Source organism: Cariama cristata, unplaced genomic scaffold, assembly GCF_000690535.1.
Source record: "Cariama cristata isolate BGI_N322 unplaced genomic scaffold, ASM69053v1 scaffold1277, whole genome shotgun sequence".
In the NCBI taxonomy this organism is placed as follows: Eukaryota; Metazoa; Chordata; class Aves; order Cariamiformes; family Cariamidae; genus Cariama; species Cariama cristata.
In genome coordinates, this window is record NW_009628110.1 from 10,954 (window position 1) to 27,053 (window position 16,100).

At 37.0% G+C, this 16,100-nt stretch overlaps 1 protein-coding gene across 1 annotated transcript in view; it reads right to left on the reverse strand.

Moving 5' to 3' along the window:
* Positions 1-14,573, reverse strand: part of KIF20B (kinesin family member 20B) — a gene marked incomplete at its 3' end in the record, with an annotated part of 24,706 nt that extends 10,133 nt beyond the window's left edge. Inside the window, exons 1-14 of the mRNA XM_009704644.1 lie at positions 14,418-14,573; positions 13,820-13,906; positions 13,586-13,702; positions 13,251-13,389; positions 10,853-11,037; positions 10,284-10,315; positions 7,877-8,106; positions 6,330-6,441; positions 5,808-5,879; positions 5,172-5,318; positions 3,226-3,388; positions 1,938-2,186; positions 1,121-1,260; positions 354-504 (exon numbers count right to left, since the gene is read on the reverse strand). Coding sequence (XP_009702946.1) covers positions 354-504; positions 1,121-1,260; positions 1,938-2,186; positions 3,226-3,388; positions 5,172-5,318; positions 5,808-5,879; positions 6,330-6,441; positions 7,877-8,106; positions 10,284-10,315; positions 10,853-11,037; positions 13,251-13,389; positions 13,586-13,702; positions 13,820-13,906; positions 14,418-14,573 — 1,980 coding nt within the window. The remainder of the gene's footprint in view (positions 1-353; positions 505-1,120; positions 1,261-1,937; positions 2,187-3,225; positions 3,389-5,171; positions 5,319-5,807; positions 5,880-6,329; positions 6,442-7,876; positions 8,107-10,283; positions 10,316-10,852; positions 11,038-13,250; positions 13,390-13,585; positions 13,703-13,819; positions 13,907-14,417) is intronic.
* Positions 14,574-16,100: the final 1,527 nt, after the last annotated feature.

The window sequence follows — 16,100 nt, forward strand, 5'->3', positions numbered from 1 at the left end:
GGAAAGATGCTCTGGGACCACTTCAGTACAGTCCATACATGGGACCTAAGAAGTCAGCTTCTAATACTTTAAAGAGGGACCTAATGCAATAGATTTTATACCAAATTGCAGCTTCCCCCAACTTCTTTTTATACAGTAATTTTCAGTTTGTGTTGCAGAAACGCAGAAAACCCCAAAGATTCCTAAATACATACCCAAGGCTCAGCAACTACTCCTACTAAGTGGGATAAATATATCTTGCTGATGATACAGTTACACAGCACACAATACCTTGAAACTATCCTTCTAATCCTTGAGACATATCATGACCGTAACAGGTAGTTAGTAAAAGGGACAGGGGGATATGAAAATACCAGAGGTCCAGCTTGTTCACTGCAAGGCTGAACTTTTAACTTATTTTCTTCTTCTGCATTTTTAGTATAACCATTTACAAGTTCCTTGAAGATTTCCAGGCGTCTTTCAGAATTTTCTGCAAGCCGTTCTCGTTCATGAGAAAGGCACTCTCTGGTAGGAGAAAAAAAAAAAATCAGCCAAAAGCTAGCCAGTAGGAGATGCTAAGAAGCTATTAGTACAGCTACCTAGAAATAAAGATGTTTTCTGCTTTGTTTTGGCACATTAGAAAGATACACAAAACAGTACTGCTACTCTAGAATAGAAGTGTATTTCCCACACACACCCCACTGAAGGAGAGGGAGACAAATATACATACAGATTATGGATAGCACTGAACTACAAGCATTTTTTCTAAGCTTCTTGGGCCAGAATACCTGTTTGGAATACCACTAAGACCACAGTAACCAAAGAATTTGCAAGTGTCATCTCTTTCTACAGATATCCTATCAAAGCTCATGTCTTAGGGAGAGCTCTACATGAACAAACACTATTTACAGATTATACACTCACCCCTCTACCCATCCCCCCCAAAAAAATCAAAGCCTTTCCTACACAGCATTTTTTTCCTGAACTCATAGTCCAAGCAGAAACCAATATATTAACAGATGCAGTAAGTTTAGCAGAAGAGTGTGGTCTCTTATGGCCAAGAGAGATTTAAGAAATAAGTGAATTTACTTTCTTTTTTTTTTAAACCAGTAACTTGAAAAACAACTTAAAGCTAGCTTACTTGAAATCTGTTTCCTGCTCAGCAAAATATTGGGTAAATTCTTGTGTCACTTCTTCACGAATCTTTAGTTCCAGCAGTAACTTATTCCTCTTTTCAGCAATAAGTTTGTTCTTCAACAACTCTATGAGATTCAGCAGTGCCTAGAATATCATTAATATTAAGTTTTTCATAAAGAAATAGTTTCCCTGAAGCGAGATTTTTCCCATTCCTCAAACACTACAACACATTACTCTTCCAGCTAGTAAATGTTCTTCCAGTTCTTTTATTAGCTTATTCATAGACAGAAGGATTCACGAGTCAATTGAAATATAAATTGCTGTGCTAGTACCAAACATGTAAGTTTGCACAGAGTGGGCACTTGCAAAGAACATTTGTTACAAGAATTCTTGAAGCTGTCTTAAACAGGCTTCAGCTCCACGGGATTTGGGTCGTTTTCCAGATGGTCATTTTTGGGGCAATATTAATGAGGCCTCCACAAAACAGTCTCTAAGTCCCCAGTTCCCTCCTCCTTGTCTCCCCTGGAAGCGACTAAGATCACTGATCCCTTAAAGAACAGTTTTCAGAGTTTTCTTAGGTATAGAATACAAAAGAAGAGTCTTCTATATTGCTAAAAACCAAGCAATACTTGGATTGCGCACTGACCATAGGTTACCAAAAGGATAGAAAGCCAGATCAGCAATTCTTACTGCTCAGTCTGTATTTACACACATTTCAGAGTTTTCCCACAAAAAAAATAGTGAGAAATGGGGAAACTGGGAGAATACCTTGCTTCAAGACTCCACACCACACTAATTCTTAAAGTAGCCCTAGCACATACCATATATTTTTCTTTTCCAATAAGAACTTCATTTTCTTCGTGTTTCTGCTCTGCTTCTTCTCTTGCCATATTATGCTGTTCCTCTGCCTCATCATCTTCAATGACATCTTCTAAGGTCCTGTCCCATAGGATAGTAGCTCTTTTCCTTGGGATTGGCATTGTAGCATCACTAAGTAGCGATGATTCTTTGGCTGATTTCTGGCCAAATGACTGATCTTGGGGAAGAATAGACGTGTCCATAACCAAAACCTACCCAGAAAACAAAGAACAAAGTCACCAGTATTTTTTTAAACCTCTACTGACACTTTGAAGAGATACCTGTTGCACTTTCCTATAGGTCTCCTGAGCATAGTACTCCCCTAGCCTATCCTCTGTTCAGGGTCACTACTTCAACCAGCTTCCAGGTAGAGTACAAAGGAGTCACTTTATAGTCTAACCCTCCTTTTGATCTCAGGAACACCAAGTTTCACTAGCTCAACAACCTACAAGAAGGTTGCCACCTCACACACAAGAAGATCTCTGCATTTCCTACACTTTGGGTTTCTAGTTGCCATATATGAATGCCATCCTACAAATTCCATTTCTTGAACAGCTGTATCACCCTTACAGTCTGCTCCTTCTAGTGTTGTACTTAACCTGCTTAGATGAGTCCACATTCCAAAAGGCTGGATCTATCATCCTTTGAACATATCTGTCAGAAGTTTTCCATGGCTTCCATTAAGGCTGTAGCACTGATCCCCAATACTTTTGTTTTCCAGTTCACCAGGGTTATATCACTGCACTTACATGTACTCATTCTGCTTAACCTCCACCTTCCCACTGAAGTCTCTACAGACATAAAGACAATCTTTCAAATTCTCTTTGGTGCTCAACCTATTTTATCAACATTTCAGGTGAGCAATATTCCAAAATAAGATAGCAATAGTATATGGGGCAGTTAGAATTCCTCCTAGGTAAGAGCATGTTATGAGTACAGAAATTCACCTAGATTTCAGGGAATTTCTTCCAAATATACTAGAGTGTCTTGTTAGGCTAGACATTTCATAAGAATTATGGCTTTTCAATAGGAGATGCTCCCACTCCCACACTCCAAAGAAAAAAGCATCCCAAAAAAGCCTTTTTAAAAGCTTTTTAAGGAAATAAAGCCGGACTAGGAGTAATTAGAAAATATGATTGCAACATGAGACAAAAATCCAGTAACTAAATTCATATTCTTAGGAGTGAGAGAACCTGCTTTTTAAATGCAAATCCTAGTACTGATCAATGTGATAAACCACAACACACTTACTTTTTGTGCAATGGCCGAGAACTTTAGCACATTGAGTGTTTCATCATATGTTGAAGCACATTGGCTTATGTTCACTATCATGTATACCTTCCCCTTTCCACTGAAGAATCCTTGAAGGAAATGAGTTAACTTACTTTCCCGAAACGGTATGTGCTGCTGCAACCTTTAAAGACAAAAGAACAGATGACCAGAAGTTTCGTAATTTCCTGTCAGTGTAAAAGATATCCAGTCTGAAGACTTAAGTATTTTTAAAAGCATTAGTCTTTAAATCATTTAAAATTGGACTAGACACAGCTACTTGTGAAGGGATTGCATGGCTGTTGTGACTGCTGCTTTAGCCATTATCTCAGACAGGCTACAGCAATACAATCAATTGGAGCACTTAAACCAAAAGTGTGTTCAACATTTAGCCTAGGGTAGGTCACGTGGCCTCATGCTACATCAAACTATACCCCAGCATTCTCTTCTCATTTCCACATGTGTGAAAAGGAAATATCTAGTTCTAGGCATGCAGCGTCCAACGTTATGAGAGCACTCTCTCACTTGGTATCCTGCCTCTGAGAATGGACAATAGCAAGTGTCTAGGCAAGAAAATGAGTATACACCAAACACACGGAGACGCTTTTCAGAACTTTTTCCCTAATCCCCAGTAGTCTGGCATTTCCCAAATCACAAGTTGTGCCCTTGAATTTAACAGCTGGTGACATAGTTTTTGATGCTTATAGGAAATCTTACAAGAATTCCTAAAACATGACTAAACACACACTTGCCACTGAATAAATTGCCTGCATTTTGGATACACGACAGCTATTCAGTTACATGAATAGTGCTACAGAACTCAGCATGATAGTGACACTCCTGCCAGACCATATATACAGCTTTGCTTCAGGACTGATAAACAAGAATCATTTTAAGCAAGTTACTGCTTCCAATTCAGCTTGCAAGGGGCATCTATTAACACTTTAAGGGATCATGCTTCAGAACATTTATTCAATATTGTTAAATTCCATGTTATTAGGATCAGAAAAAGACATTCCAAATACATTAACAGCCCTCTAAGCAGCTGCTAGTTGTAATACATCCTTCCCATCTGGAAAGAACAGGAAGATAAGACAGACCATAAATTGACAAAACATAGGGTTAATCAGGAACACATGTTAGCAAAGCTTTTTCATCTTAAGGTGTGAGAGGCTTTGAATAGGCTGTCATGAACAGTGTTATGAGGTAAGTGAATTTGGCAAAGCACATCCAGGCATATTAATCAGCAGACTGAGAGTTCATTTAACTTCTGGGACAGAAATAGATCTTCAAATGTGAACCCATGGAGAAAGCAGTTCCTGGACAGTTACATCCAGCTGTGACTACATATTGTATTGTTTTGTAGACAACTAATTTACGTATTTGACTCTTATTTAGATCCCCAAGCTAGGGCATAAATAGTCAGAAGGCTTTCTTTTGTCTGCATATGGTTAGCTAAATCAGGAGGAAAGTGTTAAAGTTATGTCAAGTTTTAGAAAAAACAGACAAATTGTGTTAGAGAGCACACAATTATAGCACAGCAATATCCTGCTGATGAAAAAAGTCACACTAGAAGTATGTAGAAAAGGGAGTTAGTTCAAAGGAGTAATAAAAGGCTAAAAATTTGACTTTTACTAAGACACTAGTGAAAAGGGGGTTTTAAACTTATTCCAAAGTTTGTTTGATAAGCCAAGCTCAGAAGAAAGTTAAATTGCTAAAAATCTATCATATTTTGTTTAAAGGATGTTAGAATTTGAATTAAAGAGCAAAACAAGGCAATTTTAATGTAACTTGGGTAGATCACCAAGTCTATACATTTTTTCTACCAAGACTTAGAGTTAGCATTGTATATTTTAAACAATAGCTTTCAAATATTGTAGGCAATACCCAAAAACCACAACCAGTTTGCAATTCATAAAAGGACTTACTTTGACTGTTGACAGTTCTTGAGTGCGTTAATACACTTGCCTAGAATCAGAAGAGAGGTGTTTATATTTCCACTCTCTTTCAATCTATCACCTTCATTGTGGGTCTTCGTATATCTTTCTGAACCAGCAAGATCACACATCGACAATCTGAAAGCAGATAATGAAAATTAACTTTATTTACCTTAGAACATGCAAAAATTCACCTTTAAAAATGATCACTTTTCTTAGAGGAAGAATTTATTGATCTTCATCTGCATGAACCCTTCCACCGATTTTCAATGTTGCTTCCCCAGTTAATCTTCACACTACTTCCTGCCAAACCCCTTTCCCAATATACTTCCTATTTCCCAGACCCCTGTCCTTTTTCTTCTGAGGACTCACATGAGTTCAGGAGTATAGCAGGCTAGCAGAACCTTGTGCTGAACAGAGGGAGAAAGATATAAAACAGCATTGCAACCTGATGGCTTGAGGTAGAGGGCCAAGTCTTGTATGAGTGTAGAAAGTGGGGAAACCACCATACATGCATAAGGTTCTACCAGGGAGCACTGGGTGTATAGTGCAGTACTAGCACACCAACATGGAAGATAATTGACAACTTCATCACAAAAGAAGAGGGGAACTCTGCTCTGAACTTACTCGTTGACTTGGGTCACGCGTGGTGCTCCTGAATCTTCAATTTTTAGTATCTTAACTGTGAATATGCTGTGACTAAAAGGAGAAGTTTACATCAGCAGAGAAGTGATAAAGTAGATCAATACCTTGAAAATATTTTTAGCCTCCACAACATCTGTTCAAGACATTGTTGAATCTGACAACATATCTAAGCATATACTCTATCAGATACAAACTTTTAAAGAGATATTTACATAGCACTTATTTTGCTTTGTCCATTTAGATGGAATAAAACTAAGTACTTTTGCTTGGAGGAGAGTATTTGATAAAAAGCTGTTATCTCTTGCACATGTTCATCTTATTGAAGGATTGAATCCTTTTGGCTTAAAGCATTGGGTCACATACTGCTAAAGGACACCAATACTGAAACCTAGATACCTATACCTTATTAAAGCCTTTTCCCCCTCCTAAAAGCCATGAGCCATGTTTTAGTTTGTCCTTCCCACATACCATCCTATGCCCAATGTTATTCAAAATGTTTCTCACCTTCTGCTGGAGCAAGTATTTAGTTTCGTGCTTGCAATACTCTGGTGTTTCAAACCCAGTTTTAGAAGTCTAAAAGCTTCTTTAGAATCAGAAATCTGAACCCACTGCAGATCTTTGGGAAGAACAAAGATGATAATCTTGTAAATATCATTATCAAAAATAAAGAAGGAATTATGGGACAATGTATGCACACCAAGAATAATACATTTGAGACATACAAACATTTTACTAAGCCTGCTTCATACAGAAATTATATGGTGACAAATAAGATTCCTCCTTCTATGGGAAAGGAAGGACAAGTATATTGCATCATTTTATCCTATTAGCGCACTAAATTATGTTCCACCCAAATTAAGCAAGTAACCTTAGCCTGAGCACTGAAAAGCCAAAAGGTAGGACTTTCATACTCATGTTAGACCCTACATTCATATTCATCAAGGCAGAATTCTACCTGGACAGTTTCTCCATTTTAGCCTATGATTTTGGCAGGGGGGCAGGGTGCGTGTGTGTAGAAATCATCTGGACATCTTTCAGGGCCATCAACTGAAAAAGTTCAGTGAAGAATTTTGTCTGCAATACGATGACTGTATGTTATCTTGGTATAAGTTAGAGTAAATACCTACAACCCTCCTAATAGAACTTATAATATGAGCATTATGGTCTCTGTCAAACTACAGGTCATCAAAATTGTACTAGCAAAAATACCAGCTGTGACCAAGAAAATCATTAACTGTTTTTCCTCAATAACATCAGGAACAGCCTTACACTTCCAAGCTTTATAAAAAAAATAATTATGCTGAAGCATAGCTCAGAGTAGACTGTTTGCTACTTCACATATTTTCTAGTGTTTGAAGAAATGAAAGAGTTGCAATTGTCTAATTCAGCTTTTTGAATCTATAGTTTGGCATATGAAAGACAAAAGTAGCAGGGTAAACATCTATAAAAAAGCCTTTAATCTAGAATTAATGTCTTGATTGTCTAAAGAATCTGTAACAAATCAAACAGGTTTCAAACTATTTTTCCCATGGCCAGAAACAAACATTAAAGTGTTACTGAGTTCTGTTAACTTCTGCCCTGCCCTCCCCCTTCCAAAACAAATTACATCACAGGTTTGATTAAATTAGAATACTGTAAAATGTAATTATTAGTGAGATTGAACTTTCTCACATATTCTCTGAAGTCTGTTTCTCTACAAAATACACCAAAAAAAGAACCGTTGAGCCAAGTATAACTATAGTTAAGAACTTTTGGAGCCTTTTTTAAAAAAATGGAAAAAAACAAACTACTAACAAATTTTCAATTGTTTTCAATATTTCTCCCATTTCAAAGAAATATCAAGGCAGCAGAGTGCATGCAGGCTTTTAAGAATTAGTCAAGAATAAAGCGAAAACACTGTTAAAGGTACAGATACTTCTATGAATGTACTCAAGGTAGACATTTCTAGTGCCACAGTGAATGCAGTTTTTTAATCTAGATGTAAATATTGTTATAGGAAGACTGATTTTTTTGAATTACATGTTTGGCAATTTGCAGTGTATTCTAATCACCTTTTACATAAGAACATCCCTTGATGTCTTGAGCAAGGCGTAGCGTTTTTCTTTTCTTGTCATGTGATATAGGAATCAGTAGATCATAAAAACATTCATTGTAAATCTCGCAAAATGAAACCCAAACAGAAAACTTCATGTAATTTTTCACAGTTGTGCTAGATTGTTCGGAGTCTTTTAACAGTTCTTCCAAATCTGCCAAGTACAAAATATTACAAGTCAATATAGGCCTAGTAAAGTGAATTTCATTAAAAAAATTAATAAGTGAAAACTGATATTACAGCAGTCTTCTAACAAACACTTACCCTGGACAAAACCACATTGAAATTTCCCCCCCTTTTCTTAAGTACCTGGAAGTCACATGCTTGCCCCACGTATTTGCAAGAGACACCTACTCTACCACTTCCTTTTCCGCTTGCACATTCTACCAAACACATACAGCTTGGTTAGAATTATTCAAGTCTCTTCAGTATCTTTAGAAGATAGACAATTAAACTGACAAGCACACCTCATTCCGACTTTTTAAAGCAAACCCAGTATTTAGGTAGTTTTTAAATGCTAGAATTAGGTATTAGGTTTATCTAATTACATACAGGTACTCCAAAATCCTGTCAGGATACCACTAGGACTCATAGCACAAGTAGTACTAATTTTCCTCACTATAGTTTTATGTCATTTAATGCCTATTCAGGTATTCTTCTAACCATTTTATCCTTGTGTTTTCTGCTCAGATGACTTGCTCACTCTCCAATTCACAGGTATATAAAAATACCAAGTAGTCATTTTATTATTAACATGAGCCAGAAATCAGTTATTGACCTTGAGAAATCTTCTTTGCCAGCTTTAATTACAATTCTTTAATATAAAACATACCCTTAGAATCAACTGGTTCTTTGTTGTTAGTGCTATTTTGGTGGTCTACCTGCAAAAGAGAACAGAGACTAAGATGTATTGTTGACAGTACATCACCAGTACACCACCAGTTACCCACCAGTTACTTTTGTAAAAAGACTATTGTCCTACTAGGTAGGAATACAGTGTAGTAGCAATATGCCAATACAAAGATTCTGGCTACATATCATGCCTAGTTCAATGCACCTGTATGCTCCTGTTGAAAAGGATGTTCTTAATACTCATTCCTGACACTCCCCTTACATCAGGCCCTATCACAGTATATAGCATTTCAGCTTGCTGAATCAGAAGAAAAATAGAGGGCTGGGAATCCACATAGAAATAGGGTGATTTAATAGGATGATTTGTAGGAGTCCAATTGCAGTTTACAGATTACTCAGCCTGGTGAATCTAGAGTCCTGAACTTTTTTATTATTGGTATTTGGCTAATTCAGGATTCTATATCTTACAGCTTACTAGGTCAGCCCTCAGAAACAGATGCAAATGTAGAACACTCATTCACTTAAGAAATTGAGCAACTTATTGCTTCATGATACAGGCTGTAGAAACCTTTCACAGTTGAAGAAATCTAGGTTTAAGAAAGAGAAGGAAAGTTTTCTTCTGCTGCGCTCTTTAAAAAAAAAAAAAAGTAAAACAAATTCCTAGAGCTAGAGCTTATGAGGTCCATACACACACACACTTCATTCCCAGTCTTAATGTTGTTTGGTTGGGTTTTTTTAGGCATAGAACTGCAAAGTACAACTCATCTACCCAAACCAGTACGTTTAAGAGAAGAAATATAGATAAAAAACACAGGGGTGGTTTGGGTCAGGTTTTTTCAGTGTTTTGTCAAGAGTATATTTCATACAAAGCTAGGATTCCATAAAGTGATTCCTGGAATAGTTAAATAGTTAGGTAATCAAAACTTTTAGGTTTAAGACTTACGCATATAAAACATCCACCCAAACCTGTCTCTGTTGAAGTAGATGCAAGCTTTGCCACCAAATTTATAAGCTGAAGTATCGTTCTTACAACCACAGTTTCAGAAACTTGAGGGGACGTATATGTGTATTCTCACACAGATACAGGGCAGGTTTTTCTGAAGTCCTTAAAGATTGCTAGAGCTAGATTTAATATATATTTGTGCTTTTGAAGTCTTTTGAAGTCAAGTCTTGAAGAATTTTGCTGCCACCTGCCTTCCACACTGGAGAAGTCCAGTTAACTAATTCACAGATAAAAATCAAGGTAACAGATATATTCCATCCCACAATGACCAGAACACCTCATTATAACCTAGCATACCTCTAGGGAGGTGCTTAATTCTTTTCATTAAAAACAAAAAAAGCCGCAGTAATCTCCTTCTAGTTCCACTTTGTAGCATGTGCTCAGATTTTTTATATTACTCCATTCACTTCAGAACTAAAAACAGCAAGGAAAAGGTATGCTTATACAAGATACAAATTCCTCATAACTGTAATTAGACTAAATAGCTTTAGAAATCCAGGCAACTCAAAACTGAAGTGAATTTCTGGACTGCTCAACAGTGATCTGTAAGAATTAAGTGTGAGAGAAACCCATTTTAATTCAAATCTTTAGAAGTCCACTGGATTTATAGCTCAACTGTTTCAAAAAAAATTTTGCTTCCTTTGAGAATAATTGCCAAACTGGAAGAGGGGAACAACCTCAACATCATTAATTTCTTTCAACTATCCCAAAAAGATAGTAAATTGTTTAAAGGAGCAGACCTACTAGCATCCCCATAGATGGAGAGATTATTTGCATTCAGTCCTTATTAAACACCAGCAACCCCAGAAGATAAATTATCAGGTGCCCAAGCTATAGAAAAAGAAAAAGCTTAGAGTTTACGTCCTATCAAGTATTCAGCCATCAGACAGAAATCCCCAGGAGAACAGGGTTCATCAGCTCTATTGCTTACTTTACCTCTCATCTGAATAGCTGACTGACAACAAATAGACACATCCATGCTTAAATACCTAGTTTCTTCCCATTGAAAAGTGAAGAGGGTAAAATTGATCTATTTAAAGATGTGTCTGCTCATTAGTATAGAAAGAAGTGCTTCTCTACCTCTTTTGTTAGGCGAAGTATTGAATTCTTAATAGCAGCTTCTTCTCTCACTTGGTCTTCGGTCAGCTTTATATAATCTCTACACCGATAGGGTTTGAGATCCATTGCTGCATATAGCTTTCCTTGAATACTTTTAAACAACATATCCATAGTCCTTGGCAGAATACCAATGTCATCTTCTGTCCCTGAATGCAACATACAAAAGAAAGATCCTGATGATTACTGTGAACAAGGTATACAGATAAATGAAGACAGAAAAATAAGCAAATTCTAATCTCGAGGCACACGTGGAATTTGGAGGCCACTTACAGCATGAAGCAGGTGTTTTTTTTTTGTATTCCCAAGATAACAAAAATGTCATTAGAGTGTTTTGAAAGGTACTTGGCTTTCAGCAACAGCTCATGCTCTATCCCTTAGACAGTAAGAGGCATAACACAAAACAAATACTTCTGGGGTATTCTGCATAAGTTTAGCCTTAAGGAAAAATAAACAAGCAAACCAACTAACCAACCACAACCAACAGACATTTAATAAATATTTGCAGTTTTTCAAATCACATTTCACTCTCTCTCTCACAAGGAAGTAATCTTGAAATACAACTAATGACTGACCTCTCAGCTGCAGTCCTCTACTAATTCCACAGACCCTACAAAAAAGTTCAGAAGCCTTGTGAAGACTCATTTCTTTCCCTGTCCCAGACCCTTTTCTCAGCGCATACTAATTTTGCGCCTGAAAGGCAAAAAGGAGTCAAATAAAAGTCTTAATGGATGCTTGATCTTTCTGAATCCAGACGCAAGTTCAAAAATCGTCCACTTCACTTTGATTTCTAAACCAGAGAGAAGAGGAGAGAGAGGAAAGTGGAAGAGAAAGTACTGTCCTGTCTCAAACACTGACAGTATCATCTTCCAGCCTCTGATAATTTCTCCTACTCCCGAGATAGATGAGCTTTTACCAGTTACAGCACTAGCTGTGTGCTTAAGTCAGAACCTATGCAAAAACTGGCACTCAAACACCAAACTAGTAACCAAATAACATAAAGTACTATTGCATTACGTTTGTTTCTCCTCATGTCCTCTCTAATCGTTCTTTTGTTTATCATAATGCCACTTGTAATTCAACTTAACATAACCAAAGTAACAGTCACTGGCAAACAATGAACAGTCCTAAAATAACTGCTTCATCTTTCACTTAGTCCTTTGCCATTGACTGAATACAGGCTTCCACATAATGCCAAAGTGGGAAGGCTATATTGATGTTACTGGGAATAACAGAATCCTGTCATCCAGTAGGCAACATTCTGCCCTGCCAATTCTTATCACAAGTTTATAGTTAAGACCTAAAAATACAATACCATGAAAAACTCCGCAGTCTCAAAAGACACAAATCAAGAATTCTTGAAAAACCACACAATATACCCCAAACTAGTCAAGCATGGGGGACTGTACACTTTAGGAATTTTATTTTTTGTTATTTACCTATTACTTATTAGGACAGGAAAGAGCATCCAATTATTGCCTCAGATTAATGATAATGGAAATTACTGGCAGTAGTCTTCAGTCATAATCCACCTAACAGAAGATCACTTAGAAGACAATGTCACCTCAAGAAAGATCAATTCCATATGGCACAAAAGTCATTGTCCTTCTACTACTTCTGCATATAAAATAAGCAGTATAACATCTGGAACTGCCATTTCATTATAGGAAAAACTGTTTCCATGTGAATCAAATCACCTTGTTCATTAAGATGCTCTAAAAAATAAAGAACGACATCTTCTGATCAGAAAGGATATTAAGTTTTCATAGCAGAGAAACAGTGCACTAGGAATCAAGGTCTTCTAGGATATTATCGATAAGCTCAAAAACTTAAGACAAGATAGAAATACTTGGAAGTAATCAAACATGTTTCGAAACAATTATTCTCTACCTATAACAACTGAAACAGACTCAAATACTATTCCTTATTTGAAGACAGCACATAAGATGTATATGACCTTTATAACAATAAAAAATACTAGTCTCATGTAGAGCAACTTACACACTTTTCGCATCCTGATATATAGAAGATGTATGTTGCTAACTCCCCCTCCTCCCTGACATTCTAGATGCTTGGAGGAAAAGAGGCAAGCCACAAACACCTGGTTGAAATTATTACAGCCTTACAAAGCGGTATCACTATACATTTACGTAAACTCTGGCACTGACTGTCTGTTGGCAGTTTAGCAATATTTGTTATGGAAGGAGTCTTTCAAAGGCCATTTATTAATATTCAAGAGAATCTAATGTACAGGTCCTACAGTTTAAATAAAGGAAAAAGTTCAAGTATTTCTGCTAGAAGTAATCCTCACTTTAAAAAAAAAAAGGAAGTTCATTCAAGAAGAACACATTTCTGCTCTTACCTTGGAATGTGTAGGTTTTCCCAGCATTTGTAACGCCATATGTAAAAATAAGACGATTATATCCGTCTAAGAAATCTTGCACTGGTTGCTTCATGGTACCTTCAAAGAATTCTTCTTGAGTTGTTTCAGGTCCGAACACCTGAGCGTTACCAAGAAACATCTTTATTTTCTTTAAGCAATCATTAGAGACTTTAAAAGATTCTTTTAAATTCTACATGTTTATAATCTTAAGGACTATTGACAGCTTAAAAAATCTAGTTTGCTTGGTATCAAATAATAAGTTAAACAACTTTTTCCAGGAATAAATTAAAAACTTTTAAAGGCAACTCATTTACTCGTGAAAAAGTGAACTTCTGCATCATCTGTCCAGCAGCTTTTTCACTAAGTCGACTCAAAGAGTTTTTGGGAGGCTTCAGTATGATGCTTGTTGAGTCTTCAAGCGAAACGCAGTTCTATTAAAAGGAAGCACAAGCAATGCAGGCATGAAAAGAGAAAAAAGAGCTCAAGTTACTAGGAAAAAAACACACCCACACCATACATTTAAAGTATTTTTAAACTAAATGTCACACCTGCAGTTCATTTTCTCTTTCCAATGATGTAAATGGCCTAATACGCAGGCAAACTTGTATGTGTCCTTTAGACTCCAAACAGCTCCTCTTAAAAAAAAAAATTAAGGAAGTTAGAAATTTGACTACAGTTTTTGTTTGATAACTAGCATGTTAAGGCAGTTTTGTTTTCATCAGGCTATTTTGAACAAACTTGATGACATGGGAAGCAAAAGTAATTCGCTACATCAGTTTTTACAAGTGCTTAGGCCCCTGCAGAAGTTAGCTGTGGTAACTTAAGAGTTAATAATCTTGCAGCACATAACAGTAGTAATATACACACTACATTCAAGCCAACTAGACATCAAGAAGGAAACCAACAAAAACATTCTATGATTCAGCTGTCCTGAATTGGCAATTAGCCTCATTCACAGAAGACTGATGCAGCCAGTAAGGTATCAATGCATTGCCACACCACTTAATCTAGTCCTATGTATCTCCTTCAAATTAAAAATGCTTTTTGTCTTCTCTGTAAAATTCTGATTATTCTTATCGATGAAAGGACTAAGCTTGTTAAAAAAAAAAAGCTATCCAAACAATGCAAACATTAAAGCTTTCTCACCTGGCTTGTGTCCGAACTTGAAGAAATAAGAGAAAATTCAGCAGAGAGATCTGTTTTGATATCTTCCACACTTACTGGTCCTGTTCTTTGCAGTGGCTCAGCACTAGCAATATAGGATGGTCTGAAAAGTTTCTCATTATCCGAAGTTGGTTCCATCCTGCAAGATAAAACAAAACTATTTTTTGGTCTCTTATTACATGATGTAGAGCTTCTGAAGTCCCTTGGAAGACAAGTCAATTTGAGACCAATAGCTGCAGTTTCTTTAAGGAGAAAGCTTTCTTCATCCTATTCATAATTTACACAGCTAGTTTCCAATAGCTGAGGATAGAGTCTGCAGAGGGGTTCACATTATAATGAAATAAGAACAGCTATTCTTCTTTTAAGGAAAAGCAACTGTTTACCAGGAAAAAGCCTTACACATATACCACAACCTTGCTAAAAACCATGTTGGACAAGGAAGATAAAATAAAAATTAAAAAAAAAAATCATATTGTTCCACATCCACTTCTCCATCATCCCATTATAGTGTCCATTTAGAATAAAAGCTCTTTGCGAGAGTAACCAAAACTTCATGGTTATCTCCGCAGGACCTGACAAATAGTTGGTATTATAAAGATAACACAGTGTAGCTTAATACAAGACAGAGTTCAGAAACTTTCATCAGACAGCTGTACAAAAACAGAAAAACTTGGCCTAATATATTATCACAGCTTGAACAAACACTGGCCTGTGAATAAGTTACTAGAAAGAAACATACCTGTGCTGTCATGATCTAGAAGTCTTATTCATCACCTACACAAAGTCACACTGCAAAGCTCTTATCAGGTCTTGACAGGAAAGGTATTTGTTAGATAACTGACATTTCAGTTGCTTTAAATATAAGATTAAAGTGTGATTTGTCAAGATAACACTCTTATTCTGTGCCTTTTTATGTAAGAAGCAAAAGGCAAACATTAAGTTATGTATGCAAAGCTGGAACTGAAATTGTTCATATGAGCCAGCACTCAGACCGGTAAGGTTCAATCACTGACAGCATGCAAAACCCAAGATGCAGACTGTCCATCTGTCTCCACTTGGTGTCATACAGCGCTGTAATTACCCTAGATTCTCTGGTGCAAACGGGTATATTACCTGGCTGTAGCCACTAAAAAGTACTTGTATACTAGGATATGTTATTGTAACTCTACTTATCATGACAATAAATTTTAGAGCTGCAGACACCTTAAGAGAAGGGGATCCAGATTGACACGCACAGCAAAGCGTCGTTGCAGCACACACACAGCCTGTAACGCTGTCAGGCAACACAAGAAAGGGTAAAGAGGGCTCTAAACCACACAATAAGCTTAGCAGCTTACATAAGACATAAAGCATCAGGCCTTACACTTAAAAGAATTTAAAAGGAAAGTTTTCCCTCTACAAATATCAATCGTTCACTTCAAGGCTCTGCACTATTTTGCCATTCTTATGGGATGCTGCCGTATGGCTTTGTCACCATTACTGCCCTGGACCAAACATTACCCGCGACTTGCACGCCCCACAGCAGTACTGAAGAGTTTCCACTCACCCGCCGTAACTTTTGACCCACCGTAACGCTAGCAACCACGACGGCAGCAGGGAGAAGCGAGAGGAAGAGGCCTCAGCGCCGCGCGCCACGAAAGCCACCCACACTGCTTCCCAGCTCCA